Consider the following 15238-nt stretch of genomic DNA (forward strand, 5'->3'; position numbering starts at 1 on the left):
GCCTGCGTGTCTGGAGCCTGTGCTCCGCAACGGGAGAGGCCACAACAGTGAGAGGCCCGCGTACCGCAAAAAAAAAAAATTAATTAAATAAATAAATAAAACAAAGAAAACCTAGGGACTTCCCTGGTTGCGCAGTGGTTAAGAATCCGCCTGCCAATGCAGGGGACACGGGTTTGAACCCTGGTCCAGGAAGATCCCACATGCCGCGGAGCAACTAAGCCCATGCGCAACAACTACTGAGCCTGCACTCTAGAGCCTGCAAGCCACAACTACTGAGCCTGCGTGCCACAATGTCTGGAGCCTGCGTGCCACAATGGCTGAAGCCTGCACACCTAGAGCCTGTGCTCCGCAACAAGAGAAGCCACCGCAATGAGAAGCCCGCACACTGCAACGAAGAGTAGCTGCAACTAGAGAAAGCCCATGTGCAGCAACGAAGACCCAGCATGGCCCCCAACACAGCCAAAAAATAAATTTATTAATTATTTAAATAAAATAAAATAAAAACAAAACTGTGAAAGTAAATTTCCAAATACTAATGTACTTTTAAACAAGTGTTAGTCTTAGAGAAAATATTCATTACCCATTTAACAAAGAATTAAAACCGTAAATATCGGGCTTCCCTGGTGGCGCAGTGGTTGAGAGTCCGCCTGCCGATGCAGGGGACATGGGTTCGTGCCCCGGTCTGGGAGGATCCCACATGCCGCGGAGCGGCTGGGCCCGTGAGCCATGGCCGCTGAGCCTGCGCGTCTGGAGCCTGTGCTCCGCAACGGGAGAGGCCACAACAGTGAGAGGCCCGCGTACCGCAAAAAAAACCCCAAAAAACCCTAAATAACTATAAAGATTCTTAAACCTTATGGAATAAAGGACAAAGTATTATGTACTGGTAATTTTATTAAAAAACCTGGGATCAATAAATGTATGAAAAGATGCTTAATCTCACATAACCAAGGATATGTAAATCATTAAAGTAACTTTTCATCCATGTGATTTTCAAAACTTAGAAAGTAGATGATTCCCAAAGTACAACTGTTTTGAGGAAGTGAGTACTCTCAAATGCTATTGATGGAAGTATAAACTGATGAAGGCACTTAACACAATTCGGCTATATCTATTAAATTTAAAAAACTGTACAATAACAGTTTTAATTTCATAATCCATATTAAGAAATTACATGCATGCATAAAGATAAGTGTAAAAGAATGTTGATTACACAGTAATGAAAAATTGAAAATAAAGTTTCCATTGATATAGGGCTAGTTACCTCATGATCCACTCATGGACACGGAATGTCCATTAAAAGTGAAAGAGACGTAACTAAAAATACATGGAAAGATCACACAGGCGCACTGTTAACAAAAGTAGAAAACTAAGTACAAAAGTAGAAAAGTAGAGTACTAAGGAAATAAGCACAGTATGATAACTTTATATCTGTAAGATTTAAAAACCCTCAGAATGTTTTGAAGTCTACATAGATGTATAAAAGGTATTGGTTCTCCCTCAATTTGTCTGTCTTAATGTATGGCACAGAAATGGGAATCCACAGTGCACAAAAAAACACAAAAAATACTTTTGGTAAAGGGGTTGAAAGGTTCTTTTCAGGGTTTGCTCTCTCTATTTCTGTATTGTTTGCTTTTATGATGAAAAAGATTGCTGCTTGTTTAATTAATTACAGAATATTGTCTGTTATATTAAATGTTAATGTTTCTCAGCTGGGCTTGCGGTTTTTACATGAAGGTGAGTAGGTTTTACACAAAGGTAAGTACTGAATGATGGTGGAGATGCAGTGAGAGTTGTGTATTTTTTAATCTTCTATTCTGTTTTCTTAAAAACAAGTAGAACTTTCCCCCTAAAACATAATTCTTTTTTTTTTCTTTCTAGTAAACCCAAAGAAAGATAGTGAAAATACACCTGTTAAAGGAGGAACTGTAGCAGATCTAGGTAAAAATCAGAAAATCTATACAGTTTTGTCTCTTGAATATGTCAGCTCCCTTGATAATCCCTTCTTTACTGAGAGATTTCAGTTGCTATGCTTTCTAGCATAGATATTATCTATGGCTCTGTTAGTACCATTGTTGTTTAGTTTGCTACCATATTAGGAAATTTAATTTCTTATGATCCATTCTCTCCATTCTTACTGATCTGCCTCTCTCAGAGCGTAATGTTTTCCTGCAAACTAACAAAGGTGGTAATATTATATCTAAATCAGAATATCTGAGTTTTAAAGAAACAGTTATAATTAGAGCACTTTTTATAATCTGCCTGAAGTATTTGTTTCACAACGTGTGCGAATTGATTTTGTGTCTTCAGAACAAATATCTGTTGACTGTTAATAGTTTGTAAGCCAAGAGAAACTTTCCTTGGGACTTCCCTGATGGTCCAATGGTTAAGACTCCGCTGTGCTCCCAATACAGGGGGCCTGGGTTTGATCCCTGGTCAGGGAACTAGTTCCCACATGCATGCCGCAACTAAGAGTTCACATGCCGCAGCTAAGAGCCCTCATGCCGCAACTAAGACCCAGTGCAGCCAAATAAGTAAATATTTTAAAAAAGAGAAAATTTCCTTAACAGGATAAAGTGAGAGTCACATCATCCTTATACTGTATTTTCCAGTTGTAGAGTACACTTTCACAAGTAAGGTCTAATTCTTGGATGTGCTTTGAGGGTAGTCACTTGTTCCAGTTTTTAAAAGTAAGGATAGTTTTAAACATCTTTGTTCCTGAAAATTATATATATAATCTCATTTACTTTCTTCATTTGTAAAAATCAAAGGGGATCCTCGTGTTTTCAGTATATATTAAATTTATGAATTGATGGGATTTTAGACCTAATAGGGATTTTCAAGATCTCCTTATGTGGAAAATGAGACTTGTATTTCACTATGTCCTAGTCAAGTGAATTCTGTATTTCAAATAAACTGCTGTGATTCTTGATGGCAGACATGAGTGGGTGTTTGGGAGAGTTTTTTTCCTTCATTTCACTAAATACATCCTGCTTTTTCTGGCTTTTTCTACCGTAAAAAGAAGGAGAAAGAGAACATTTATTGAGTATTACCATCTAGGAGTCAGATTGAAGGGTGCCCCTCCTACTTTTGTATTATCAGAAGTCTATTTCCATTGGGTGCCAAACTCCTTCAGGGATGAAAATCTGTTAAACTAAAATGAAATAGTATAATTTGACCAGAGAGAGTTGAATCATTATATTGTACTACCACCATTTAGTGAGAAGATGATTATCCTTTGGTTTACTAAGACCCAAAGGACAAAAAGTTCATTTTTGACGGCCTTACCCAGAATTCTTTCTGTTAGTCACTTCCTAAGAAAAAAATAGTCCCTCTGCAGAGTTGGATGACTCATTGTTGGTAGTGCTGTAACTTACCTCACGTCTGCTTTTAGCGTATGTTTGTCTCTAATTTACAAATCGAGGAACAATGTCCATCTTTATGTTATGTGAGTACTTGTCAGGTGTCATTCTACGTATGTTTGCGTTTCTCCATAAAACCATGTTAGCCCCGATTCATTGATTAGGAAATAGAGACTGGAGGGGTTCAGTAACGTTCCTAAGTATACAGCTATTAAGTGAGAGAGCACAGATTCAGATCCAGGACTGTCTATCTGTAGTGCTAATGCTAATGCTTTGTATCATTGCACTCTGCTCTTGTGTCCCGCTCATTTCTCTCAGCTTCTATTCATGCTCACAGTTTCGTTAAGTCATGGGGTACATCCGCACCTGAGGTTCTTGATTTGGCTTCTTCCTCTCTGTGGAATGCTTGCTTTGTCCTTCTCTCAGGTTGCAGCTTAAATGTCACCTTTTCAGAGAGGCTTCCGTCTATATTTGCTCTGAAGGGTCCACCCACCCAATTCCTCTCTCAAATGTATTATTTTGTTTTTAGTCTCTGTATAGCAATTTTCTTTTTTTTTTTTTCCATCTTTATTGGAGTATAATTGCTTTACAATGGTGTGTTAGCTTCTGCCTCATGACAAAGTGAATCAACTGTACATACACATACATCCCCATATCTCTTCCCTCTTGCGTCTCCCACCCTCCCCATCCCACCACTCCACGCGGTCACAAAGCACCGAGCTGATCTCCCTGTGCCATGCGGCCACCCCCCACCAGCTATCTGTTTTACATTTAGTAGTGTATATGTGTCCACGCCACTCTCCCACCTCATCCAAACTGACCGCTCCCCCTCCCCATATTCCCAAGTCCACTCTCTAGTACATCTGCATCTCCATTCCCGTCTTGCCCCCAGGCTCTTCATGACCACCCTTTTTCCCTTTCTTAGATTCCATACATATGTGTTAGCACACGCCATTTGTTTTTCTCTCTCTGACTTACTTCACTCTGTATGACAGACTCCAGGCCCATCCATCTCACCACAAACAACTCAATTTTGTTTCTTTTTATGGCCGAGCAGTACTCAACTGTATATATGTGTCACATCCCCTCCATCCATTCATCTGTCGATGCACACCCAGGTTGCCTCCATGCCTGGCTACCGTAAATAGAGCTGCAGTGAACACTGTGGTACACGACTCCCTTCGAACCATGGTTTTCCCAGGGTGTATGCCCAGTAGTGGGACCACTGGGTCGTATGGTAGCTCTATTTTTAGTTTCTCAAGGAACCTCCATACTGTTCTTCATAGTGGCTGCATCAGTTTACATTCCCACCAACAGTGCAAGAGGGTTCCCTTTTCTCCACACCCTCTCCAGCATTCATTGTTTCTAGATTTTTTGATGATGGCCACTCTGACAGGCGTGAGATGGTATCTCATTGTAGTTTTGATTTGCATTTCTCTAATGATTAATGATGTTGAGCATTCTTTCATGTGTTTGTTGGCAATCTGTATATCTTCTTTGGAGAAAAGTCTACCCAGGTCTTCTGCCCATTTTTGGATTGGGTTGTTTGCCTTTTTGATATTGAGCTGCATGAGCTGCTTGTAAATTTCAGAGATTAATCCTTTGTCCGTTGCTTCATTTGCAGATATTTTATCCCATTCTGAGGGTTGCCTTTTTGTCCTGTCTGTGGTTTCTTTTGCTGTGCAAAGGCTTCTAAGCTTCATTAGGTCCCATTTGTTTATTTTTGTTTTTATTTCCGTCTCTCTAGGAGGTGTCAGAAAGGATTCTGCTGTGATCCATGTCACGGAGTGTTCCGCCTATGCCTTCCTCCAAGAGTTTAACAGTGTCTGGCCTTACGTTTAGGTCTTCAATCCATTCTGAGTTTATTTTTGTGTATGGTGTTAGGGAGTGTTCCAATTTCATTCCTCCATGTGTAGCTGTCCAGTTTTCCCAGCACCACTCACCAAAGAGGCTGTCTTTTCTCCACTGTACACTCCCGCCTCCTTTATCAAAGATAAGGTGACCATATGTGCGTGGCTTTACCTCTGGGCCCTCCATCCTGCTCCACTGATCTACACCTCTGTTTTTGTGCCACCACCACACTGCCTCGACCACCGTAGCTCTGCAGCACCGTCTGAAGTCAGGAAACCCGACTCCCCCAGCTCCGCCTTTCTTTCTCAAGATTGCTTTGGCTGTTTGGGGTCTCCCGTGCCTCCATACAGACCGTGAGATCCTTTGCTCCAGTTCTGTGAAAAATGCCAGTGGTAGTTTGATAGCGACTGCACCGAATCTGTAGATTGCCCTGGGCAGTATGTTCACCCTCACAATGTTGATTCTTCCAATCCAAGAACATGGCATACCTCTCCATCTACCTGCATCATCTCCAGTTTCTCTCATCAGTGTCCCATAATTTTCTGCATACAGGTCCTTCGTCTCCCAAGGTAGGCTTACTCCCAGATATTTCATTCTTTTTGTTGCAATAGTAAATGGGAGTGTTTTCTCAATTTCACCTTCAGATTCCCCATCATTAGTGTATAGGAATGCAAGAGACTTTTGTGCATCAATTCTGCATCTTGCTACTTTACCAAATTCACCGATCAGCTCCAGTAGTCTTCTGGTAGCATCTCCAGGATTCTCTATGTATAGTATCATGTCATCTGCAAACAGCGACAGCTTCACTTCTTCTTTTCCAATTTGGATTCCTTTTATTTCTTTTTCTTCTCTGATTGCTGTGGCTAAAACCTCCAAAACTATGTTGAATAATAGTGGTGAGAGTGGGCAGCCTTGTCTTGTTCCTGATCTTAGTGGAAATGGTTTCAGTTTTTCACCATTGAGGACGTTGTTGACTGCGGGTTTGTCACACATGGCCTTTATTATGTTGAGGTAAGTTCCCTCTGTGCCTACTTTCTGGAGGGTTTTTATCATAAATGGGTGTTGAATTTTGTTGAAAGCTTTCTCTGCATCTATTGAGATGATCATATGGTTTTTCTCCTTCAATTTGTTAATATGGTGTATCACGTTGATTGATTTGTGTATACTGAAGAATCCTTGCATTCCTGGGATAAACCCCACCTGATCATGGTGTATGATCCTTTTAATGTGCTGTTGGATTCTGTTTGCCAGTATTTTGTTGAGGATTCTTGCATCTATGTTCACTAGTGATATTGGCCTGTAGTTTTCTTTCTTTGTGACATCCTTGTCTCGTTTTGGTATCAGGGTGATGGTGGCTTCGTAGAATGAGCTTGGGAGTGTTCCTCCCTCTGTGTATAGCAGTTTTCAACATTTGGTATCTTTTTGTTTGTTTATTTTCTCTTCCATCTCCTGCCACTCTTAACTGGAATATAAACTCCATAAAGACAGGAACTTTTTCTTGTTCATCATTGTGTCTTTAGCATTTTTTAAAAATATAAATTTATTTATTTGTTTATTTTATTTATTTTTGGCTGCACTGGGTCTTCGTTGCTGCACGCGGGCTTTTCTCTAGTTGCATCGAGCAGGGGCTACTCTTTGTTGTGGTGTGCGGGCTTATTGCTGTGGCTTCTCTTGTTGCGGAGCATAGGCTATAGGTGCACAGGCTTCAGTAGTTGTGGCATGCGGGCTCAGTAGTCGTAGCTCGCAGGCTGTAGAGCACAGGCTCTATAGTTGTGACGCACGGGCTTAGTTCCTCTGCGACATGTGGGATCTTCCCAGACCAGAGCTCAAACCCATGTCTCCTGCATTGGCAGGCAGATTCTTAACCACTGGGCCACCAGGGAAGCCCGTGTCCTTAGCACTTGGACGGTGGCTAGTGCACAAAATTTAGTTAAATGTTTGAAGGCTGGTTCCTTATCACCTGTTAAAATACTACTCATCTTCTTATATCCTCTAAAGTAGGGGTTGGCAAACTTTTCTAAAAAGGGCCAGATAGTAAATATTTTAGGCATTTTGGGCTATAAGGTCTAAGTTACAATTAGTCAACTTTGCCATTGTAATGCAAATACAGCCATTCATAATATATAAACAAATGATCATGGTTTATTCCAATAAAACTTTTATTTACAGACACTGAAATTTGAGTTTCAGTTAATTTTTGATATGTCATGATATATTTATTCTTCTATTGATTTTCTCTTTAACCATTTAAAAATAAAAAAATCATTCTTGCACGTGTGATAGGAATCCCCAAGACCATCCCCAGGTTTGGAGATTCTCTAGAAGGACTGATGGAACTCAGCATATAGTTGTACTCACGGCTGACATATATCACAGCAACATAGGAAGCATAAACAGATCATAAGGGGAAATAACACAGGCAGAGTCTGGGTGCAGGCTTCCTTACGCTCTCTCCCTTACGTGAGGGATCGCACAGAGTGTGCTCTTCACACAGCAACACACATGCAGTGTTTCCACCTAGGGAAGCTTGTTTGAGAGTCTAAGATGGGTGCTTTTACTGGTAATGTAGGGTACCCTCTGCCTAACACATACCAGAATTTCAGCCTGCAGAAGTTTATCATAAGCTGCGTTGTGCACAGTCTAGGCACAGCGAACCACCCTTCTTATCGGTTAACTATTGACTAGGAACACACTGAGAGTCAATTTCCCAGATTCCATACAAAAACAGGCAGTGGGCCTGATTTAGCTTGTAGGCTATAGATCCTGACCCCTGTCTAAGCCGTTTATTTAGTGCTTTTCAAATAGCAGATTCTTGGAAATATTTGTTTGAAGGAATAATGAAAAAAAATGGCTTCCTTGTGTTCTCTTTAAACTTTACAGTGCCTTAGTCACTGCCAAGGGTCATAATAATTATATAAAAAATAAAATGTTATAGGAACTTAATCATGTAATTATTTGTGCTGTAACCTTTACCTTTTCCACCATGGCACTTTTACTTTTCACTATGGAAGTCAACTGCCTAGTTTAAATTATACATGGATTTGCCTTTGTTCTTTTGCAAGACTAGCATTTAGGTCCTGTAGTCCCCTATCCTCAGAAGGTATTAACACTCTTGCCAGGACTTTGTCTGTAGGGATTGATATCACTTCCTTCTTTACTCCTCATTCTTTATTCATTTCCTCTGGGATCCAAAATGTCATTATTTTGTTTCACTAAACCTCTGGAGGCAAGAGCCCAAACCACTTTCCTTACCTATTATTAAGTAAGATCATAAGACTAAGATTGTATTCCAAGTAGTATTTAATTATAAGTTCCCTGTTGTTGGAGAATTTTAATGATTTGTGCTTTGAATTTTTACTCACCTCTATGCTTCTGTGTACAATTCTAATTTACTGAATTATTCAAGGTGAATTAGCTTTAATAATGCTCTGTTTCTTTCCTTTTCTCTGGCCAGTATCAATTCCTTAAACCTTAAGGTTTCCAGGTAATCGAGAGAGCATTTACCTGTTAAATGAATTACATGTTTTGATTTTGCAGATGAGCAGGATGAAGAAACAGTCACAACAGGAGGAAAGGTAATGATTTAGTTAGGCCTGGTGCAACAGTAACTAAGGGTCCTGTGTATCGAGCAGTAGAAACACTGATTTGGAAGTTTCCTTAGAAATAGTCTATTTTGAGGTCCTTCTGATTTTTTAATTTCTTTTTAACACACGCCCAAAATAGTCTGTCTTTCTTGACCCACCCCCCAAATTTTATCAAGAGGAATTTGTCATTTTCCCAGGTAGTATTCCTCATATGCTATAGTTTCTGGTTCCATTACTCTCCTGGTTGCAAGTTAATAATCAGAGCTGCACAGTATTCCAGGTGAGCAGGGACCGTGCCTTGCTTTGATTTTCTCACTCCCATTTCTATTAGTGCAGCCCCAGTCCACAACTGTAGCCTTTGATCACACTTTTCACCTTTTTTGAGCCTTAAAGTCAGCTGCTTCCTCTTTCATCAATTTTGCTGCGGAGACATGTCAATAATTAGGCTGTAGGATGGTGTTGGATTTTAGGCAAGGTTTTATTTCTCTTTTTAAATAAATGTCACCTTGTTTATTCAGGTTGTCATCTCTAACTGTGTTAAGATGTGTAACTAATCCTTAATCTCCTTGAAATAACTTCCTTAATGCTGAAAATGGTTAGTTCTTTTTTTTTTCTTTTTCAGTGAGTCAGAGAACTTCCCCCATAGTGACACTTATTGTTGTTTTGTACACAGTCATGAAATGAAAATATTCATGACAGGATTTCAAGGAAAAGTATTTCAAGAAACTCTTCTACAGATGGCTCTTTAGCTGAACTGTTCTTATGATTTTTTTCTTTAAAATCAAACTTCTTTATTCAAAGAGCTACTCATAAACATTTATGAATATTACATTTGTAAAAAGATGTTATCTTTTAGAGTAGAAAGTATTGGGTGGCAATAAAGGAGACCAAAATAGAAAACCAAAGAATTATGCCCCCCCCCCTTTTTTTTATGCCAAGGCTGGGAGTACTTTTGAAACTATGGACAAGTCTGCTATGTAACTTAAACCTAAGATGGCTAGAGGTGGTTACTCTAACACCAGTCCCATGATGTCATTCTGCTTCTCTCCTCACTGAGATGATTAAACTGTAGACTGTCAGCCTTTATTCATTTCAATACCAGCCTCTCCCTAGTTTTCCTGAATAAAGAAAATTTTCTGAATTGAATCACATTGAATTTGTAGAACCTATGCCACAAAAACAAATTAACCATGAGCATAGATTTTTCTAGCTTCCCTGGTTTGGGAAATAAAATTCCTTACCTTTGTCATCAATATTAACACATTTGTTTCAATATCATTTAAGTAACAACCAGAGTTTCCTTGATGATTTCATACATTAAATTTTTTTTTGATATTCATTGATCTTAAGGAAACTACTGTCTTAAGTTTCTAGCAGTAACTAGATCCTCACCTAAAGCAATATAACACAAGAAATTTAGGTTGATTTAAGTTAAAAGTAGAAATTAAACTATGGAACCTTTGTAAAAGAATATGATGTAAAATTTGACTGGTTTCTTAACAGAAAAGCATTTTATAAGATTAAAAACAGTAAAAACACCACAGATAAAAGGTTGATAGATAGAACTCTACACAATTTGAAAATATCTGAATGTTAATAAGCTTATTTCCTGTAGTATTCTTTGTGAAAATGTTTAATCTGAAGTTAATTATGAAGAATCACTGTGATAAATAGAGATTGGTAGATGCTCTACAAGCTGTCTGGTCTGGATTCTTCAAGAATTTTAATGTCATAAAATCTCCCCCAAAAAGGAGGCAGGGATTAAAGGAGACTAAGGAGACATGAATATCATATATAATATGGACTCCTTGATCAGGTTCTGTATTGAGAAAAATCTGTAAAGGACATTTATGGGACACTTGGATCCCCTTGAATATAAAGCGTATGTTAGATAATATTATTTGAAAGTAATTATTACTGGGGGAATTCCCTGGTGGTCCAGTGGTTCGGACTCCGTGCTTTCACTGCTGTGGGCCTCAGTCGGGGAACTAAGATCCCATATGCAGCCAAAAAAAAAGTAATTATTACTGTTTACTGGTAGCATAAAAAATGTCCTTGTGTTTTGACCTAAAGCAGTGCTTTTTGAAATTATTGTATTAGCAAAACCAGGTTTTTAGGTGGAATCATTTGCAAAACCTATATAAATGTGGTAAAAGTCAGAACTAATTTTCAGCAGTAAGAGTGGTTAAGAGTGTAGGCCCTCTAGCTGGGCTTTCTGGAGTTTTATCCTGTTTATGTCTTGTTAGCTCTGTGCATCATTTTCTCATCCACAAAAGAGGTGATAAACAGTACCTGCTGTTATTGTAAGGAATAAGTGAGATATTGCATGTATCGCTGTTGGCAGATACTTAGTACTCAATCTTTGGGATTGGGGAAACCTTATCATTATGTCTCAGTGTCCTTGTGTTACCTCCTTATAAATAAATTGAGAGCTAGTAATTTAGATTTGTGATTCTAGGATTAGGTAAAACTAGACAAATAAGTAGCAGGCTATTGTGGAAAAGTTTTGGGCTTTCTATGAGTTGATTCCCTCATCTGTAAAAAGGAGGAATAAAATATGCTATCTCATCTGGACATCTTGTGAAGGTACCTTAAAAACTGTGAAAGGCTATTTTTACTTGAAATTTGTTTTTCTGGTCCTTGAAATTGGATCAGCTAGCTGCATTTTCTGTAACCTGCTATTAGAAGTTTGAAAGCTATTCCATATCTCTCTGCAGTTCTCTTTCTCTGAACTTTGGCTTCTTTTCTATAGGAAGATGAAGATCCTGGCAAAGGTGATCAGAGTCGGTCAGTTGACCCTGGTGAAGATAATGTGACAGAGCAGACCAATCACATTATTATTCCTAGCTATGCATCGTGGTTTGATTATAACTGGTGAGTAGGTCGCTTACATCTGTGAACATGGTAATTAGGAGTAGGAAAACTTTCCTTGAAATTATATTGTGCTCAGGACTTCCCTGGTGGCGCAGTGGTTAAGGATCCTCCTGCCAATGCAGGGGACACGGGTTCGATCCCTAGTCTGGGAAGATCCTGCATACTGTGGAGCAGCTAAGCCCGTGCACCACAACTACTGAGCCTGCGCTCTAGAGCCCACGAGCCGCAACTACTGAGCCCACGTGTTTCAACTACTGAAGCCTGCGTGCCTAGAGCCCGTGCTCCGCAACAAGAGAAGCCACCTCAATGAGAAGCCCGCGCTCCGCAATGAAGAGTAGCCCCTGCTCGCCACAACTAGAGAAAGCCTGTGCACAGCAATGAAGACCCAACGCAGCCAAAAATAAATAAATAAATTTATTTTAAAAAAAAAAATTGTGCTCTTCTGCCCAGGTCCCCTCATCAGTTATCACTGTCACAGTGGATGAAGGGGAATGGAAAGTTATTTTATTTTAACTTTGGAATGTGTTCTTTTGGTTGTTTTACTTGGGATAGAAACTATTATGTTGTAACTTAGGGTTATAAAACTTTGTAAACTTGAACCTGACTCATTTGGAGTCAGTTTTAGTTCAGACAGGCAAATGCTTGAGTATTTAATAATTATAAAGTATTGATGTTCATTATATGATTTTTAAACATTATGGAAATATTTAAAGAAAAATTCATCTTAGTACCCAATAATGGCTTCATGTTAATCAGAAACAGGAGTTCTTTCTTGTATAAACCCTGGCATGTAAAAGAGTTCAGGTAAACAACCTCTTCAGCACCCTCCCTGTCATTTACCACAGCCACTGTGGCACCCTTGGAACATGGCTGGAAATGTACATATCTAACTTATTGATTGCTTATGAAATGTAACTCTTTCACGTCAGGCTGATTTTTGTTGGACAGTTTTTTATTTTTAAATATATGTACCAGAACTCCAAATAGATGTTAGTTTCTTTAAGATACTTTCATTGGAAGGCTGTATATTTAGTCTAGTGATGCTGCCCTTACAATCTCGTGGTCCTGTGCTTATGTGTGTGTGTGTGTGTGTGTGTATATATATATATATATATATATATATATATATATATATCTTTTAAAACCAACTTAAAAGAATAGGGTGGATGGTCCATTTGAGTCATACCTTATTTTTGTCCAAAACCACAAGGTATGGCCTCTACTATAGAGACTTTTCAGCATGCTTTTTAAAACTAACTCTGAATGCTGTTCCTCATTGTTTTGAATAAGTAGATGCTGAAACAGAATAAGTATATTGCTTTTCTTTGAAGATCAGTCTTCATTACATTGATCATTATGTTAAATTACTTTCAAATTTGGAAGTTTCATTATTGTTATTTGTAATTACAGATTAAGATTCAGAATGGCTTGAGAAACTAGCATTTTCCCCTCAAAAAAGGGGAATATCATAACAGTACATAGTGTTTTAGGTTTTTATAGGTTACAGAAACGCTTCCATTTGCATGAAGATCTTTGCATGTCACAAAGTGTGCTGTTAGATGGACAGTAGAGGTACTAGTTATATCCCTATTTTATAGATAACTACAGCCTCAGTTGAAGTGGTGCAAAATTGCAGAGTTGCTAGTTGGAAGAACTCAGGTTTTCTGATTCCAAATATCCCACTCCTTCTACTACTTGACTCATTCTCACAACCTAAGGAATCAGCTGCCAGTACTTCAAACATAGATTTTTGAAAAAGAAAGTGCTTGCGATTAAACATTCTTGTGTGTTTTGTTCTTGGTGAAATTGTCTTTGTGGCCTCTTCCTAACCTGTAACATAACAATGAGAGGTATATTAGGACCAGTTTATAATTAGTTGCTTACAGTTATTCTCCTTATAATAAAACTTGGAAATTCATTATACATGTATCATAAATTCATCTTAGAAATTATCTTCCTGTAAGTTTCCAGGTGATTCATTTTATTTATAGTATTTGGTAGTATCCAATTCAAACAATTTAAATGTTACCGAATAATGAAAGAGTGAATGCTTTTATTTGTATTCACAGACTATTGATTTGCTCTTTCCCATGTAATCTCTGTACATGTTGCATATCTGGAAAGGCACTGAGAAACTAAAAATGTGTCATCAGGAAAAATATTGATTAGCATTAATGTCAAAACCTTTGTGCTAAATGTGCAGTTGGTTTCATTTGTAGAGTGTTTTTGGCCTGATATTTCACATGGTCTCTATAGTGCTTATCACCTGTAACATTTTATAAAATTATCAGTGCTTTTTATCTGAATGTTAAAAATTAGTTCTGTGATCTTTTTTAAAAGCAGTAAATCACTGAACTATTTTAAAAAATTCAGTTCACCACAAAGTTTCTGAGGGCTGGATGAAAAGGTGCATTAATGTTCAGCCTGAGAAACCGATTACAGTCAGTTTCATTGTCTTTTGGTCGATCATTCATTTTACCAATTTGTTTCCATGCCAACTGCTGTGATTTTTGTCAGCCAGTTTCCAAATAACTTTTCCTAATTTGTGGCTCATCATCTAGTTACAGTGTGTTATGACAAGAACATAAAATCTGAAGCCTTCAGTGTGTTTATAGAACTTTTTGAGTTTGGTTATGGGAATAGAAGAACTACAGTAAGTATTGGGGGTGAGAAAGGGAAAGCTTTCTTTAACTCTATATATTGTATATAACTTTATAAATATATATTATATATATTCTTTAATTTTATTATTACATACTGTTAATACATAGGAACTTGTGTAAGCCAGTTAAATTTTGCAAGTAGTGCTCAGTTTTTGGTTTTATCAGTTTCACTTTGAAAATTAAACAAGCTTAGCTCACATTTCAGGATTTTATTTTTCAAAGAGGATTCCTAATTGTCTTTTTCCCCTTCAGTATTCATGTGATTGAACGGCGTGCTCTTCCTGAGTTTTTCAATGGAAAAAACAAATCCAAGACTCCAGAGATGTGAGTGAAATGTAAAGATGTAATCCTGATACTGTTACATATTTTAGTGGGACCAGTATTAAGAAAAATTAATATTTGGATGTGTTTGGCAGGGGGTTCTTAAAGCACCCTTCTGAGTTAATCTTTGCTATTGTCTGAAAGTTTACAAATATCTTAACTCTGTTCAGAACAGTGTTCATATCTCAGCTACCCAGCACTCCTTGCTTCAAAGGAAATTGTTTCAAATTTTTTCTTCCTCAGTTTTGAACTGTTGATACATACACATCAGCTTTTGCAGCTAAAGATTGAATTCAGTAACAGATACTCACTAAACTGAGTTCAGTTTTCTCCCTAACTCACCTTGTGAGTACCTGTTTGTTGTTGATTATATGTATTATATATAATCTAGGAGAAAATGAACTTTTATCTTATTTTCCTTATGAATGACTTTTTTTTTTTTTTTTTTTGCGGTACGCGGGCCTCTCACTGTTGTGGCCTCTCCCATTGCGGAGCACAGGCTCCGGACGCGCAGGCTCAGCGGCCATGGCCCACGGGCCCAGCCGCTCCGCGGCATGTGGGATCTTCCCGGACCGGGGCACGAACC

The 15238-nt window shown here is 38.4% G+C and overlaps 1 protein-coding gene across 5 annotated transcripts in view; it reads left to right on the plus strand.

Moving 5' to 3' along the window:
- The window catches only part of SMARCC1 (SWI/SNF related BAF chromatin remodeling complex subunit C1), a 183114-nt gene that overhangs the window by 76905 nt on the left and 90971 nt on the right, over positions 1–15238 (plus strand). For all 5 annotated transcript variants that reach the window (XR_008615791.1, XM_007101242.4, XM_007101243.4 and 2 more), the window contains 4 exons: positions 1879–1938; positions 8748–8785; positions 11547–11668; positions 14584–14655. Coding sequence is in view for 4 of the 5 variants with exons in the window: in XM_007101242.4 (XP_007101304.1) it covers positions 1879–1938; positions 8748–8785; positions 11547–11668; positions 14584–14655 (292 nt within the window). In the remaining variant the exon portion in view is untranslated. The remainder of the gene's footprint in view (positions 1–1878; positions 1939–8747; positions 8786–11546; positions 11669–14583; positions 14656–15238) is intronic.

The sequence above is a fragment of the Physeter macrocephalus genome, chromosome 18 (genome assembly GCF_002837175.3).
Source record: "Physeter macrocephalus isolate SW-GA chromosome 18, ASM283717v5, whole genome shotgun sequence".
In the NCBI taxonomy this organism is placed as follows: Eukaryota; Metazoa; Chordata; class Mammalia; order Artiodactyla; family Physeteridae; genus Physeter; species Physeter macrocephalus.